At 42.6% G+C, this 17000-nt stretch overlaps 1 protein-coding gene across 1 annotated transcript in view; it reads left to right on the top strand.

Annotated features, from left to right (window-relative positions):
* The first annotated feature begins 662 nt into the window (after positions 1-662).
* Positions 663-17000, top strand: part of OIT3 (oncoprotein induced transcript 3) — a 52165-nt gene continuing 35827 nt past the window's right edge. The window contains exons 1-2 of the mRNA XM_070945928.1: positions 663-780; positions 8889-9263. Coding sequence (XP_070802029.1) covers positions 663-780; positions 8889-9263 — 493 coding nt within the window. The remainder of the gene's footprint in view (positions 781-8888; positions 9264-17000) is intronic.

Genomic DNA, 17000 nt, shown 5'->3' with positions numbered 1-17000 from the left:
GGCCGCGTTGGGACTCCTAGGAGGGGCAGGGCAGGGTGGGCCGGGCCGGGCCAGCCAGGAGTGGGATTTGGGGGTTCTCCGAACTGCACAGAAATTTAGCTAGAGGTTCTCCCAATCCCCTGCGAACCCCCAGCAGCCCACCCATGACCAGATTTAGGGAGGGCATCATGGGGTTCCCTCTATTCCAATCTGCTTTCCTCCCTTTTAGCAAAACCAGGAGTGAAATCTTATTCTCCGTTGCTCTTCAATTTCAGAGTTGCTTTTCTTATTCATAGAAGCAGAAAAAAATAGATAAGGGCCACCATCTTCCCCCATCTCCACAGGATGTCTGTGTGTCTCTTCCTTAGTTGTCCTTCTGGATAAGATAGCAGATGGGTCACTGCAGGGCACATTGCAAGCAAACAATTGGAGGATGGCTTTGCAAACAAAATGAATGACTTTAGGGAGAAAAAAATACCCCCCTTTTGTCTCTGAAAAGCATTGCTGCTGTGGGCAGGTCAAGGCTACGGTGGAAGCTATTATCATCTTGGCCTCTTCCTCTGATAAAACCCCCAGTCAGTGCCCGCAAGACTTTCTCTCTGCATGTACACTTTGCTTCAACACACCAGAGCCTGAAGGCACCTGGTGGGATTATAAAAAGTAGTCTCATCTTGTCTTCTTCAATGGGTCCTGCTGGGACTTCTCGCTTCAGATGCCTTTGCCACCAGGAGATGCTCCTGATGTTCATGTTGTCCTTTTGCCTCCACGCGAATACGCAGTCCTTGCAGGAGAATACAGTGGGTGAGTACTTGCAAACGTCCATTAACTGGAAGTGCCAAAAGGCCATTTCTTGTCCAGAGCTGGCATTTCTTTTGAAACTTTTATAGGCCATTCATATGTAGTGAACAAAATGACCAGTTGCTTGTTTGCTGTGTGCAATTTGGAAGATTTGCACTTTTTGTTTTGTTTTGCAAGGAGTGTGAATTTCTGTAGCATTTAATCCAGTATATTGTTCTTATAATTATTTAGTGTAGCTCCAGAGAAGTTAGAGCAACCAAACCTTCATATATTGTGTGAAAGGATTGAAATGACTCTTGGTTCTCCTCACATCTATTGTTCCCTGCTTGCTTATGCCATAGCTGGCTAAAGAATCCTAGAGACACCCACCAGCAGAATTTCAGATAACTTCAGAAAAAAAAGTAATGAGAAGTAGGAAGGACCCAATATACGAATGGAATTCTGCTCCATTTGATGTGCAATAGAGAATCACCACTCACAAATATGGATACTTTCTCCTTTACTTTCTAATAAGACCAACATGGTTACATCTTCCTGGGGTAGGTAATGCCCAACAGTTTCAGTATGTGCTGTTTTTATTCAGTTCTGTGAAAGTGAGATTTTATGCCATTCTAGTGCTAAAATATACAAGGAATAAACAGGATTCTACAATTGTTCCAGAAATCAAGACAGCCCCCCCCCTTTCTCTCTCCTCCCTCCTTCTCCCCCCCCCCCTCACACACACACAATGTAAGGGACGACTATTGAGCTAAGATATTAAAATTAAATGAGATTATCTGAGTGAACCATAAAATGAAATTAATGTAGGTAGATAATTATTGCAAATAGATGCTGCTAATTTAAAGCATGCTATTAGAACATGATTCTGTGTGAGTTGCAAATTTCTTTCAAATCATAACTACATAACAGTTGAATACTGTTCATAACATTTTTGAATACTCTGATGTATTTGTGTGATACCTTTTATTCAGAGGCTAATATTGTGTGCCTAGAAATTTATCAATGTTATTTTAACCCCAATTGTATCAGGTAGGTTATACGCAATAATTCTAAAGATGACTTTTCCATTGCCACCATAAGGTTCATGACAGATATTTCATTATACATAGGGCAGTCAAGCAAATATTGAGTGTTGCTATATTTCCGTATTTATTTGATGAGCAATTCTAAATTAGAATTCAATGAAGATCTCTCTAAAGGGAGTGACAAAACGTGGGAACATACACACACTCATTGCTATTTTGAAATCAAGGGGTGATTTCAAAAGAGAAATTGATTTATTGGTTATGTGACATCAAGTCAGCATTCGTAGTTAGATCTCCACTAGGATGAATAGTTCTGAGCCTGGTCCTTCAAGATTTCCAATGGTCCACTCCACTTATCACTGTGAGTCCATTCAGATTGCCACTGGTCATCCTCTTCATTTCTTCTGCCTTTCCCAGAATTATAGACTTTTGAAGGGAGCTTGGTCTTCACATAATGTGCCCCAAATATGATAACTACAATTAAAACAATTAAAAGAAAGATTAGTATTGATAAATTCCATTGGCAACCATCTATCTTCAAAGATCAGCCGATTCAGAGGTTTGTGGAAAAGTCCAGCATTATATGAAACATAATCCATAATACTGTTTTATTAACTGGGTGAAATTAGTTATTCTAAATTCTCTGCAACCTGTACACACAGGATAAATTTAATTTTTAAGAAATGTAATGGTAGAAAAGATCTAGACCAGCTAATCTCATTTTAGTCTGGTATGAAGTTACTCAATCTGGACTGCAAAATCTGGATGTTTACTTTTACAAATGGCTACTTGAATTCTTGTAACCCAAATCTGATAGCCTTGGCCATATAAACAATGATGTAAATGCAATAAGGGAGCAGTGATAGTTATTTTCTAACACAGACTTTCAGCCTTTAAACCAAACCAACCTGTTTTTGATATGCTACAAGGCCAAAATACATCCAAAGAGGAGCCAAGTTGCCCAGAGGAGTGGCCTGGGTTGGACACAGTGACATGCAGGAAGTGCTGTGAGTGAACAGAGTGGCCACCCTCAGTAAATACTGACTAGACTGGCCACTAGGTGGCAGCAAAGAGATACAACTCTCCTCTTTACTATCATCTTGTGGTCAACTGGATACTTACAATCTATATCTGATAACAGTACTGACACAACTTAGTTCCATGGATCCATCCCCAAGAGCATGTCCTGAACTGCATTGATGCAGTTCCTCCTCAGAAACATAGTGTGCGCAAATCCTGGTCACTAACAAATCTAATCCCTTGAAATTGGCCATTAGATCATAAATTGATTCCTAAAATTAGCACAGAGGTTTCTTCTAAGTTTTTGCCCTGAGGCCCAGAAACCTTGACTTACTCCTCCACTAGTATGATACCCAGACTTAGCTCATATGGTTGATTGCAACCTCGGAAAATTGGTTTAAATTAAGTCAGTCATGATTAAGAGTCCTGTGAATACAGCAATTGACAAACATACACAGTCAGTCAGTTATAAGATTTATGTAACTGCGGAGCTCATATAACTACAACGCAGAAAAGTAAAACGAGACTCATAGAGTTAAAATCATCACACACAACCAAAATGCCACAGCACTCATGTATCATGAGCATTGGGTTCATTTCTCATCCTGGCCTACATAACCATCTATTTTTTAAAAAGCCAAATAAATCATACATAATGCAGAACATTCAGTGACAAGAGATACATGTTGAACGTCCAATAACATATATCAATGTTCAGTGTATCAAGCAATTGTTCTTTTCATATTTTGTGACTTCCTCTCCAATTTTTCATTCCATTCCAAGCTTTGGGTGCTTTTGATGGTGCATTCCATTTTTACTTTATGGTTCTTTTCAGTGGTGAAATCCAAATTTTTTTACTACTGGTTCTGTGGGTGTGGCTTGGTGGGCATGGTGTGGCTTGGTTGGCGTGGCTTGGTGGGTGTGGCAAGGGAAGGATACTGCAAAATTCCTATTCCCTCTCCACTCCTGGGAGAAGGATATTGCCAAATCCCCATTTCCTCCCCACTCCTGGGGGAAGGATATTGCCAAATCTCCATTCCCTCCCCATTCCTGGAAGAAAGATATTGCCAAATCCCCATTCCCTCCTCACTCCTGGGGGAAGGATATTGCAAAATCCCCATTCCCTCCCCACCCCTGGGGGAAGGATATTGCAAAATCCCCATTCCCACCCCACTCTGGGGCCAGCCAGAGGTGGTATTTGCCGGTTCTCCGAACTACTCAAAATTTCCGCTACCAGTTCTCCAGAACCTGCTGGAGTTCACCTCTGGTTCTTTTCTTTTGTAGATTATTTAGACATCTGCAAAAGTTGTGGTGGTTTTTCTTTTTACTATACCAAGTGGCATGTATTGTCTGAATACCAGGGAAAAAAGAATGTGATGAATTGCACCTACTCAATACTCATAAGCAAATGAACCAACAATAAATTACCAGCCATCACGGTATTTTCTCATTAGGTAACAAGGCATTTTTCTTTTCAAATTAAATCGATATTTCACTGCTCCAAAAATACAGATTGAATCACGTAAGAATCCAAGGCAGCAAAGTGGCCGATGGAATTTTAAAAGGGAGGAAAATATTTTTTGCTTCATTTTGATGTACCAAATTAGAGCAATGGACTTATTTACAAAAAGAAGAAGGAAAAACAATCCATTTGCTTCAATCCAAAGAAGGCTAATAATAAATCGTGGTTTAATCCCACAGTCAGATGGGGTTACCTGGTGCTTAATCAGGCGTTAAATATATGCACAAGTATAAAGGGCAAATTTGGAAGCTGCAGTGAGAAGGTTGAATGCATCCCGGATGAAAAGTGTAATGAATGTTTGTTTTTTAAAAAAATCATATTCTCATTTGCAGCCTTCACTTTAAATCTTGGGAGTTCTCTGAAATTCTCTTTGCTGGGAGGAGGTTGACAGAGATGTCCTTTGCTCATCCAAAATCTTGCACTGCAGGTGACAGGTTGTTGGATAATCAAGATCTGAGAACTGTTCAAAGGCAGCAACTCCTAGGAGATCTGAATTGCAAGAAGGCAGACAGGGAGGGCTGGAAAGGAAACCACGGCAAGGATCAGTGTTTGAAGGTGGCTCATTATTGCCCAATGACACAGGGTGCTGATTCTTTCATTAGGAATGTTGATCCTGGATTCTTTTATCTGCATGAACTGGGAATCTCTAGCTCTCAGGTATAAATCAGAATAGCAAAAGGGCAGAGTTGGAAGGGATCTTGAAGTTCCTCTAGTTCAGTGATAGCTAACCTTTTCCGGACGGAGTGCCCAAAGCATGCGTGCGTGAATGTACGCGTGTGCGCCTGAACCCCCAAAATTCAATGCATGCACGGCCCCACACATGCGCCCCATCTCATGCGTGCCCATGTGGCCCCTGCACATGCCCCACCCCCTGTGCATGCGCACATGACTCCCCTGCACGTGGCCCCCGTGCATGCACGTGTGGGTATCCCCACGTGCCCCACCCCCCATTTATGTGTGCACAGGCCCCCTTGCACGCCCCCCGCACATGCACGCCAGGGGGAGGCGCACACACATATGCAGTGAGCTGAACTGGGCCAATGGCTCGTGTGCCCACACAGAGGGCACTGCATGCCACCTCTGGCACAAGTGCCATAGGTTCACCATCACAGCTCTAGTCCAACCCTCTGCTCAGGCCTGAGACCCTGGCTAAGCTTTTTGCCATCGCGTGCCCAAAGTGGGGAGAGTGCAGGGTGTCAGGATGCTAATTAATCCCATTCTGCTTTTGGGTAATCGCACCTTGATTTAGAGACGTGGATCGTGGCATTTTCCTTGTGTATACTTTTGTAAGAAAATAAACCCCGAAGATATATTTTTCTAAGAAAAAAACTCATTTATTTGTTATAAAGAAAATAAAACATCTCACTAATCTAATTAATTACATTTTGGCAAAGTTCCTGCCGGCCACCTCTCTGCGGCCAGACCTCTCCTGGCAGGAGAACAAAGAAAAAAAGAAGAAATAATGAAAGAATGCGGACATGCGTAGTTAGCTTACTGATAAGAAACTTGGCAAGCTACGGAAAGTCTGAATGTCCAAAAATATGAGCTCATCTGGTATATACAAAAAACGCAGTGACCCAGGGGTCACACGCGTGTGTGCCCACACCCAAAATTCAATGCACCCTCCCCCGCGCATGCGACCCCCTCATGCTCCCCCACTTTTGGCATGTGATGGCCCGGTGAACCCGGTAGGCCTGTTTTTCGCCCTCCCCAGGCTCCAGAGGCCTTTTTGGAGCCTGGGGAGAGCAAAAGCGGCCTTCCCCACACCCCCAGAGGCCTTCCGGAGGTCAGAAACAGCCAGTTTCCCAACTTCCGGTGGGCCTGGAAGGCCCGAAAATCAGGTGGCCGCTGCACGCTGGAGCTGAGCTAGGGCAATGCTCGCGTGCCCACAGATATGTCTCCGCGTGCCACCTGTGGCATGCGTGCCATAGGTTCACCATCACGGCCCTATACTATTCCAGACAAGTGGGAGCTTCATCACTGGAAGCTTTCAAGAAGAGACTGAACTGCCATCTGTCAGAAATGGTGTAGGGTCTCCTGCTTAGGCGGGGGGTTGGACTAGATGACCTATGAGGTCCCTTCCAACTCTGTTAATCTGTATTGTAACAAGTGGCTGTCCAGATTCTTCTTAAAAAGCCTCCAGTGATGGAGCACTTGCAACTTCTGAAGGCAAGCCATTCAAAATCGCTCTGTTTCCCTCCAGACCTACTGATCAAAGAAAAATCCTCCTCCTTTTGCTTACTTATAGAAGATTAATGGGCTCATATAACACAACTTCCTTTTGATGGCAAAAGAAAAATCCTCTGGTCTGCCTTATGCATCAATCAGATTGGTCCTTCCTTTGCTGGTCGCAAGCAGCCCTTCCTGACAGAGCTGTCCCCAATTACCCACCATAGGAAACTGAGAAGACATCCTAATCACACAGCCAAGCAAGACAAAGCTTTGCTTTGTCTCTCTTTATCAGAAGTAGGGAAGTCTTCCTTCTTCTCAGAGTCGTTCTCGCTCTCAACTATTGATTAAATAAGTTTCCCCTAAACCGAAGCCATCTATCTGTGTTGGCTGTTGCAATTATAGTGCTCAACAATTTCCCATTGGTCACACTGGTGGGATTTTGAATTGTTGTTGCAACAAGCGGGGGGGGGGGGGGGAGCCTGAATTCAATGATATATTGCCAGTATGCATTACGTTTTCCATCTTCTCCTTTTAAAGGACAGCATTATTCAATTAGAAGGGTGATTTATGCAGATGAAATTAGAACTCTGGGTTTTGAAAATCAGTTATCTTCGAATCTCAGAGGTTTCTGAATAAACTCACCAAAGCTTAGCTGAATAGAAGCACCGCTGCCAGTTGTACAGTTGTATGCAGCATTTTAGAATCAGATAAAACGCTGAGCTTGTCGATCAGAGAGGTCGTCAATTCGGCGGTTCGAATCCCTAGTATAGGTCTTCTGCGTGAGCAGGGGGTTGGACTCGATGACCTCCAAGGTCCCTTCCAACTCTGTTACTTTTACATATTAGAATCTTGAAACCTTGTTAGATTTGGGGTTTCAGGTATTACTTGAATATTATGTGTTGTAGAAGGAGGAAGAAACCCTGTTTTTATTCAGTCTTGCACATTTGATCTCAGTAGAACAGAGGTCTTCAAACTTGGCAGGTTTAAGACGTGTGGACTTCAACTCAGCATAGCTGGCTGGAGAATTCTGGGAGTTGAAGTCCACACGTCTTAAAGCTGCCAAGTTTGGGGACCCCTGCAGTAGAAGATGGCCTGGGTTTTCCCTTATTACAGCAGCTGAAATTTGCAATTATTTCTTCAAGTTAGTATTGGACCTATTTTCTAGAAATGAACCGAGTTGGTTTATTAGAGCCTACGTCTGATTAAGATACATGAGAGATTGCTGAGAATGTTGAACTTACGATATAGGCAAGATTCCATGTCAAGATAATTTCTTGTGGACCTCCTACTGAGTTTCGATTAACCTACAAGAAAATATCATAGAATCGTGAATTGTGGTGTTGGAAATTCTTCAGGGATCGTCTGGTTTTAAGTAAATCAACCCTATGGGCCCCATAATTTAAAACTGCATCTTATGGATATTGAATGTAGTAATACATCCAGATTCCCCCATAAGGCAACAGATGATTATCAGACCAGAAAATAGGTTCCAAAATGAAAGATTGAGGGAACAGGGTTTATTTAGCCTCAGGAAGACACTCTTGAAAAATAGAAAAAGGTCATGAGTTAATTCTGTAACACGCAGAGTTCAAGCCAAATAATATTGTGGAAAAGCAGATCCAGCCGAAAATATTTAAACAAGAAGGTTGGTTTAACAACAGAACAAACTTCTGTGGAGCACAGGTGCCAAACTCGCCACCTCACGTTGCCATCACGTGACATATTGTGATGTTTTTTTCCCTTCACGGAGCTGGGGTGGGCGTGGCCTGCGCGTGACGCATCCGGCCCTCGGGCTGCCACTTTGACATCCCTGGCTTAGAGAAATGGCAGGCTTTCTCATTACTGGTTATGATCAAATTCATGTACTGGGCAGAAGATTGACCTCAATGGCCTTTCCCAAATATATGATTTTATCTTAGTCAATATTTTATAAAGAAAATACAGCAAATTACTGTGAGATGGGCCCCGCGTGACCATGAAGCTTGACTATGGATAAATATTTAACCTTGTGTAGTTCTGGAGAAAGTAAAATGCTCCCGAGAATTCAATAATTGGCTGGTTCTATTCCTGAAATCAAACATTTGTTTATCTCTTCCTAGTTATTGCTATAGGGTTCCAGTATGATTAACATGAACAATTGAGGGCAAAAGAAGAAGGGGACAGCAGAGAATGAGGTGGCTGGATGGAGCCACTGAAGCAGTCGGCATGAGCTTAAATGGTCTCCAGGGGATGGTAGAGGACAGGAAGGCCTGGAGGAAAGTTGTCCATGGGGTTGTGATGGGTCGGACATGACTTCGCAACTAACAACAACAACAACAATGATTAACATATTGCTATGGATAATGACTAGGTTTTCTCTTCCTGTCTTCCAGCTCTTGACCCTTGTTCTGCCTACATTAGTCTGAATGAACCTTGGAGGAACACGGAATTCCAGTTCAATGATTCTACTGACCAGCCTGAATGTGACAGTCACGTGGATGGGGAATGGTACCGCTTTACAGGGATGGCCGGGGATGCCATGCCTACCTTCTGCATTCCTGAGAACCACTGTGGCACCCATGCCCCAATCTGGCTAAATGGCAGCCATCCTCAAGAATCAGAGGGCATTGTCCAAAGGCAGGCCTGTGCAACTTTCAATGGGAACTGCTGCCTCTGGAATACAACTGTTGAAATCAAGGCATGTCCCGGAGGTTATTACGTCTACCACTTAGCCAAGCCCAGTGTCTGCTACCATGCTTACTGTGGACGTAAGTGACCAAGCCTTAATTGCTCTTTCCCATAGAAGATAATATTTGGAGCTGAGGGGTCCCTGGTCCTCTCTGAGGTTGGTTGTTTTCTTGCAGATGTTTCATTACCAAATTAGGTGACATCATCAGTGCTAATAGGGAGTGGGGTTTGCTTTCAATTTTATATACTACCTAGTTGCTTGCCTCATCAGTATTGGCGGGAGTGGTCTTGGAGGTTCTTGAATAGGCTGCTTATTGATAATTAGTTTGTCTGATTTGGTAGTTCCTTGATTGGAGTGTTGTTTGCTTCTTGATTGTTGGTCTAATGCAGGGGTGGGTTCTACTTACCTTTACTACGAGTTTGCAACGGGATTGCGCACATGTGCTCGCGTCACTCGTGCGCGCGCCAAGCTTCTGCGCATGCGCAAATCACCTATGATGACATCCGGGGTGGTGGGCGGAGCCCAGGGGTGGGTTCTAAATTTTTTTACTACCGGTTCTGTGGGCGTGGCTTATTTTGTGGGTGTGGCTTGGAGGTCATGTGACTAGGTGGGCGTGGCTAGCTGGTCAGAGTCATTTCTGGAAGGTCCTCGCACTTACGACCCGACTCATTTGTTTGCTTTTAACACTGATCAGCTGTAGGACGGCCCTTTGAAGCCCCGCGGCAACAGTTTAAACAGTTTTTTTCCCTCTAGTCATCAGCTGGGACTCAGGAGGCAGCAATAGATTGGGGGTGGAACCAAATAAAAGGTAAGAATAACGTGGGGGGGTGGGAGGGCAGGGGGGGAGAACCGGTTCGGTGACATCATATCGTCACCGCTACCGGCTCGGCTGAACCGGACCGAACCGGGAGGAACCCACCACTGGCGGAGCCTCTCACTGGTTTTACTACTGGTTCTTGCGAACTGGTCCGAACCAGGGGCAACCCACCACTGGTCTAATGTAAATCTTGATGTTAATCTCTGCTCATCTGGATGTTGATTGCTGGTGAGGAGGCATTTTGGTCTTGTGTTTCCTTTTTAGCGATTTGATTTTCTCTTTTGAATGGTTTTGAACACCACTCCCTACTAACCATGATGACGTTACCTAGTTTGGCAATGAAACATCTGCAAGAGAGTTACCAAGCTCAGAGAACACTAAGGACTCTACACTTAATTGTCCTTTCTTATCGTATACTCTTCTTTGAGCACAGTATTACAAGAGGAATTTCACTTTGGGGGCAAGTATGTGCTCATATGTATGAATGATGCCTCATGATTTTGTTTCCCTCAAACAAATAGCAAACTTCCTTGCATGAACATAACTAATCTACTTTACCCCTTGACATGATTATTCTCACTGGTATTAGCAATAGCAATAGACTTGTATACCTCTTCTCAGTGCCTTACAGCCCTCTCTAAGCGGTTTACAGAGTCAGCATATTGTCCCCAACAATCTGGGTCCTCATTTTACCGACCTCGGAAGGATGGAAGGCTGAGTCAACCTTGACCTCTTTGGCAATTTGTTCACTCATTATGAGAAGTATATTTTTAGCTGTCCAACATTCAAACCCCTGACATCCTGATGTTTGGAATGATACATTTCTACAAAAGCAGCTACCAACCAATTTCTTGGCAAGATCATCTCAAAAATGGACCTTATTCCTGCTCATAGCAAACATGCTGTTGGGAGTTACTCTGAGATGGGCAGTACCTAAATTTGATAAATAAATAAGTAAAAATAAACATGTTCCAAGAGAATCAAAGATGACAATTTTCCTAAAGCAATAATTCTAGAATATTACTACTGCTTGGTTTTATTTTTGCTCTGATTACTTGCCACACAGTTGCCCCACCTCCCTGAGTTTTCTTTGGCATTTTGTTGCACAACTGTTTGAATTCCAGTCACAGATCTGTTCGGGAGCTCCTTCAGCTCTCCAGACTGACAGAATAGTCAACCACATTGTAGAATTGCTATTTTAAAAAAAAATTAACTTACCATGATTATACAATTCAGGTTGGAGAATTATGAATAATCATGCTTTAACAATAGAAGTTGGAGTCAGAAAGTGATTGGCTGTATTTCATGGATAATACATAAATGCACTTTTGCCTATCCCTTATCTATTTTGGAAATTTTAAATCTACATTGACTATGTTTGTTTTTGTTTTTTTATGTTTTTATTAAATTTATATACCGCCCTACTCCCGAAGGACTCAGGGCAGTGAACAGGCACAAAGTAAAATACATAGATACAAAAGTTAGAAACATAATTAAAACCAGATTAAATAATTTAGCCCTAGACAATTAAAAATCCCAATAATTTAAAACAGATTAAAATTTCGATTTAAAAGAATTTTAAAACAGGGGAGAAAATTAGGCCAGGCCGGCTTGCTGGAATAGGAAGGTCTTAAGAGCACGGCAGAAAGTGTGCAGATCCGGGATCCTCCATATCTCTGGGGGCAGCTTGTTCCAGATAGTGGGTGCCCCCACAGAGAAGACCCTCCCCCTGGGGGCCGCCAGTTGACATTGTTTGGCTGACAGCACCCGGAGGAGCCCCTCTCTATGAGAGCGTACCGGCCGGTGGGAGGCTACTTGTGGTAGTAGGCAGTCCCGTAAATAACCAGGTCCTAAGCCATGGAGCGCTCTAAAGGTGGTGACCAAAACCTTGAAGCGCACCGGGAAGACCACCGGGAGCCAGTGCAGCTCGCGCAGGAGAGTTGTCACACGGGAGCGCCATGTTGCTCCCATAACCACCCGCGTGGCCGCACTCTGTGCCAGTTGGAGCCTCTGGGTGCTCCTCAAGGGGAGCCCCATGTAGGGAGCATTACAATAGTCCAGGCGGGAAGTGACGAGGGCATGGGTGACTGTGTGTAGGGAGTCCCGATCCAGAAAGGGACGCAACTGGCGAATCAGGCGAACCTGATGAAAAATCCTCCCGGTCACGGCCGTCAAGTGCTCTTCTAAAGACAGCCGTGAATCCAGGAGGACACCCAAGTTGCGAGCCCTCTCCGTGGGGGCCAGCGATTCGCCCCCAATAGTCAGCAATGGCATCAACTGACTATATTGGGACGTCGGAAACCACAGCCACTCGGTCTTGGATGGGTTGAGCCTGAGCCTGTTCCTCCCCATACAGATCCACACGGCCTCCAGACACCGGGACATCACTTCAAGGGCATCATTGGGGTGGTCCCGGGTGGAGATGTACAGCTGAGATGTACAATGAATTTATCTCTATCATCTCTATCTCTATCGTCTCTATCTCTATTTCTTTCATCTCTATACCTCTATACCTCTATCATATCTATTCTATCGTCTCTGTCTCTGTCATTTCTCTCTCTATCATCTATCATCTCTATATCATAGCTATTCTATCATCTGTCATTTCTCTCTCTATCATCTATAATCTCTATATCATATCTATTCTATGGTCTCTGTCTCTGTCATTTCTATCTCTATCATCTTGAACTATATCTCTTATCGTCTCTGTCTCTATCGTCTCTGTCTCTATCGTCTCTATCTCTTTCATCTCTATCTTTATATCAAGAGGCAATGGATGGAAATTAATCAAGGAGAGAACCAACCTAGAACTTAGGAGAAATTTCCTGACAGAACAATTAATCAATGAAACGACTTGCCTCCAGAAGTTGTGGATACTCCAACACTGGAGGTTTTTCAGAAGGGAGTGGACAAACATTTCTCTGAAATGGTGTAGGGTTTCCTGCCTGAGCAGGGGTTGGACTAGAAGACCTCCAAGGTCCCTTCCATCTGTAGTCACAAAATAGCCCTCCTATTCTTTCCCCCCACACTTTCTCCACATGCACACAGACATAAACAGACATAAATACATTGATGTTGTTATCAAAAATTGTCTTCATTGGCCTCAGATTACAATTGCTTTTCACATATAGCTGACACCCCCACCACAACCTATTTTTTTTAAAAAAAGAAAGCAAGCATAGGCTAATTTACTTGAGAAATCAGTCTATGAATTTCTTATTTAGCTCTGCGTTCTTGGGCAATGTAGTTAATAGCTTTTCATTGCATTGCTCATTGACCTTTACAGCTTATAACGGAGAAATCATTTTAGTAATATATCTCATCTGGAAAATCTGCTGGGTACATTTTAGTCAGCTGAAGAGGCTGAGCTCAAAGCTTCCTCTCTGAGCTGGGGAGGGAGCAATTTGAAATATCTGATCTTTACTGCTATGGCAACTTTCCTTTGAATATCTTTTGCACAATCTAGACCAGTCCCTTGTGATTTTTAGAGGACAGTCATGCCCTTTCTTTGGGGAAAAGTTTTTGGACTGTCGGATTTGGACCCCCTCTTCTTTGTGGCAGTCCCTCAAATATTGGGACACTGCTAGCAGGACTAGGGGTGACATGATAGCAGTGCTCCAATATCTAAGGAGTGGCTACAAAGAGGAAGGGGTCAACCTATTATCCAAGGCATCTGAAGGCAGAATAAGAACCAAATGATAGAAGCTAAACAAGGAGAGAAGCAACCTAGAACTAGGGAGAAATTTCCTGACAGTGAGAACAATTAACCAGTGGAAAAGCTTGCCTTCAGAAGTTGTGGGCACTCCATCACCAGAGGTTTTTAAGAAGAGATTGGGAAGCCATTTGTCTGAAATTGTATAGGGTCTCCTCAGTGGTGGAATTCAATTTTTTTTACTATCGGTTCTGAGGCCGTGGCTTGGTGGCCGTGGCTTGTTGGGCATGGCAGGGGAAGGATACTGCAAAATCTCCATTCCCACCCCACCCCAGGGGAAGGATATTGTAAAATCTCCATTCCCACCTCACTCCGGAACTAGCCAGAGGTGGTATTTGCCGGTTCTCCAAACTACTCAAAATTTCCACTACCGGTTCTCCAAAACCTGTCAAAATCTCCTGAATTTCACCCCTGGGTCTCCTGCTTGTGCAAGGGGTTGGACTAGAAGACCTCCGAGGTCCCTTCCATCTTATTCTGTTATTCTGAATTTGTCAGTAAACTGTGTGGGTTTTTCTTTTTTTTAGCAATATTGCATACTGTTTTAAAAGTTGGCATTTTGTAAATTGTCTAACTTATACACTGGCAAAATAGCTATTGTGAGCATACAAGTAGCTCTCGGCTTGGAACCATTCATTTAGTGACCATTTGAAGTTACAACTGCACTGAATCAAGTGACTTATGATTGTTTTTCATACTTATAACCATTACAGCATCCCTGTGGTCACATGATCATAATCCAGACACTTGGCAACTGTATTTATGACAACTGAAGTGTCCCAGAGTCATGTGATCACTTTTAGCAACTTTCTGACAAGCAAAGTCAATGGGGAGGCCAGTTAGAAACACTTAACAACCGTGTTACTAACTTAACAACTGCAATGATTCACTTAACAACAGTGGCAAGAAAGGTTGTAAAATGGGGCAAAACTTACTTAACAGCTTAGCATTAGCTAAGCAATGGAAATTTTGGGCTCAGGTATGGTTGTAAGCTGAGGATTACCTGTATGTATTTATGGCTGACTACATTTGTGGGTATCTTAATGGAGGGATTTTATCCTATATACAAAATATAACACCATGATGAGAGATTATTAAGTTGGTTCGTTAAATAGTTCTAAGAGAGTAACAAATGCCTTTGAAAATTAAGCAAATACATATTGAATTAGCAGAAAGAGCTACAATTTCAGAAAATCATGGAAGAAAATATACTATCTCCAAATGAATATCCAGCTGACCTTGAAAAATATTTTCCTTCCCTTTTTCTTGGAGGATAAACTATTGATTTTTCCCTTCTTGTTCAAAGACTTATCAAACTGACTTATAAAATAGTTACAAATCAATAACATCAACGTTTTGCAGGCATGTCCAGTCTTTTCACATTATAGCATTTAGATCTTAACGGTTCTATAGTAACACTAGACAAAATGGTGCTAATGTGCCCTAACACATCTCCCTTGGTCTCCTCTCTGCCACACCCGCTTTTTTGAAAAGTTTATTTTCATTAAAGAGAGAGAGAGGATGAGAGGAAGACAGACAGAGAGAGATGGGTATAGTACATAAGTTGTTGAAAGGGACCAGAGACACCTTGATTCAGGTCCTTGGAAGGTCACAGAGTGAATTTGGATTGGTCCCTTTTTTCAGCCTAACCTATTTTAGTAGAATAGAATGATTGTGAAGAATAAAGGAGTGCTATTAGTGGTGGGATTCAGCCGGTTCGGGACGAACCAGTAGTTAAATTGCTGCCTGGCCCCTCCCCTCCCCTTCCAGGAGTCCCCACGCGTCTCATTTTGGCTCCCAGGTGAGTGCAGGGAGGCCTACTAGGCCCAAAACAGAGCGTGTGGGCGGGGGAGAGGCGCATCCCCCCACGGCCTGTTTTTGCTCCCAGGGGGGTGCAGGATGCCGAGTGCTGCCTAGCACACCTCCTGGCCATGCCCACCATTGCCACGCCCACCCAGCCGGTCATTAGGGCAGAGAACCGGTTGTTAAATTATTTGAATCCCACCACTGAGTGCTATGTATATCTCGAATACAAGTTTTTCCCCCTTTTCCTCCCTTCTTCCCTAACCCCCCCTCACCACCCATCCCCCCCTGTGACTTCTTCTTCACAACAATAAACTAATTCATAATTAATTACATAATATTTTACCATGCCCTTACTCACTCCTCAAAATACTGACCCTTAGCATAGTGTTCTTATAACTCCGCTTTTCTCCGCTTTTCACAATCTACCCTTTTTCTCCTCCCCCAAACTTATAAAATATTATTATTATTACAACAACATGACCTTTATTTTTATATATATTAATTTAACATTTCAAAGCAGCCTTCTCCAAATTTAACATTTATTCAGTTCTATCCAATTCTTCCACTCCCCGAAATATATAACTTAAAAATCCTTTTTCTTAAACTAATCAATCACTAAACTAACCTATTTCAACCCAGTTTCCTGCAAGATTACCATGCACTACAATTCTAAATATAATCCACTGCCCACTCTGCTAAAATATACATATGTCTATATATATGTTCCATTTTATAAAAAAAAGAAAAGACAATAACTTTAAATTTATAATTCATTTAGTATCTTCTTTGATGTCTTTCCACTAGATTGTTAAATCCGTCATCCATAATAGGGTAACATAGCATCCTGGTGCAACAGTTTATTCAAAATCTTCAGTCATCTTCTGCCCCCATCAATAATGAATATCCTCATGTATATATAAAAGTAAAAACAACCACCCGAGTGACATTATAATTATATTCCATATAGTTGTAATTGTGGTTTTCATCAGGATTATAAATCCCCATCATCTTAGTGGGTAACAGCCAGATCTTCTGCATGCCCCAGCATGACTCTCTTGCCTTGTAACTCAAAATAGATATAATATATTTATCGGTAAAAGAAATCCAAAATAGATAGTTCAAATCCAACAGTGTAAGGCTCTTTCCACATCCCAAAATCACGGCATTGCAGAGATCTGCCACTTTCCTCAAGATAGTATTAAACAATAATTCGCCACCAATATCTTTTCACATATTCATTTATTTATTTTTTTTAAAATCCCTGGCTTCACTGTTGCTTGGTTTAGAAACTACTATTTCTACGAGATCTGTTTCTTTTCTTTTTCTTTTGCGGGTTGCATTTCCATCCAGATTTCCTTCCTACAAGTTGTGTATCAGCTGTTCGGTTGTCATTCTGCTTTGTAGATTGATCTTGTTGGTTTTGTTTTATTATCTCATATGTCTTATCCATCACTTGTATATCAACTAATTGATTTACGCACTTG

Source organism: Pituophis catenifer, unplaced genomic scaffold, assembly GCF_029215685.1.
Source record: "Pituophis catenifer annectens isolate HBS135680 unplaced genomic scaffold, rPitCat1.0.hap2 SCAF_6, whole genome shotgun sequence".
Lineage (NCBI taxonomy): Eukaryota > Metazoa > Chordata > Lepidosauria > Squamata > Colubridae > Pituophis > Pituophis catenifer.
This window is presented reverse-complemented; position numbering and strand designations above follow the sequence as displayed.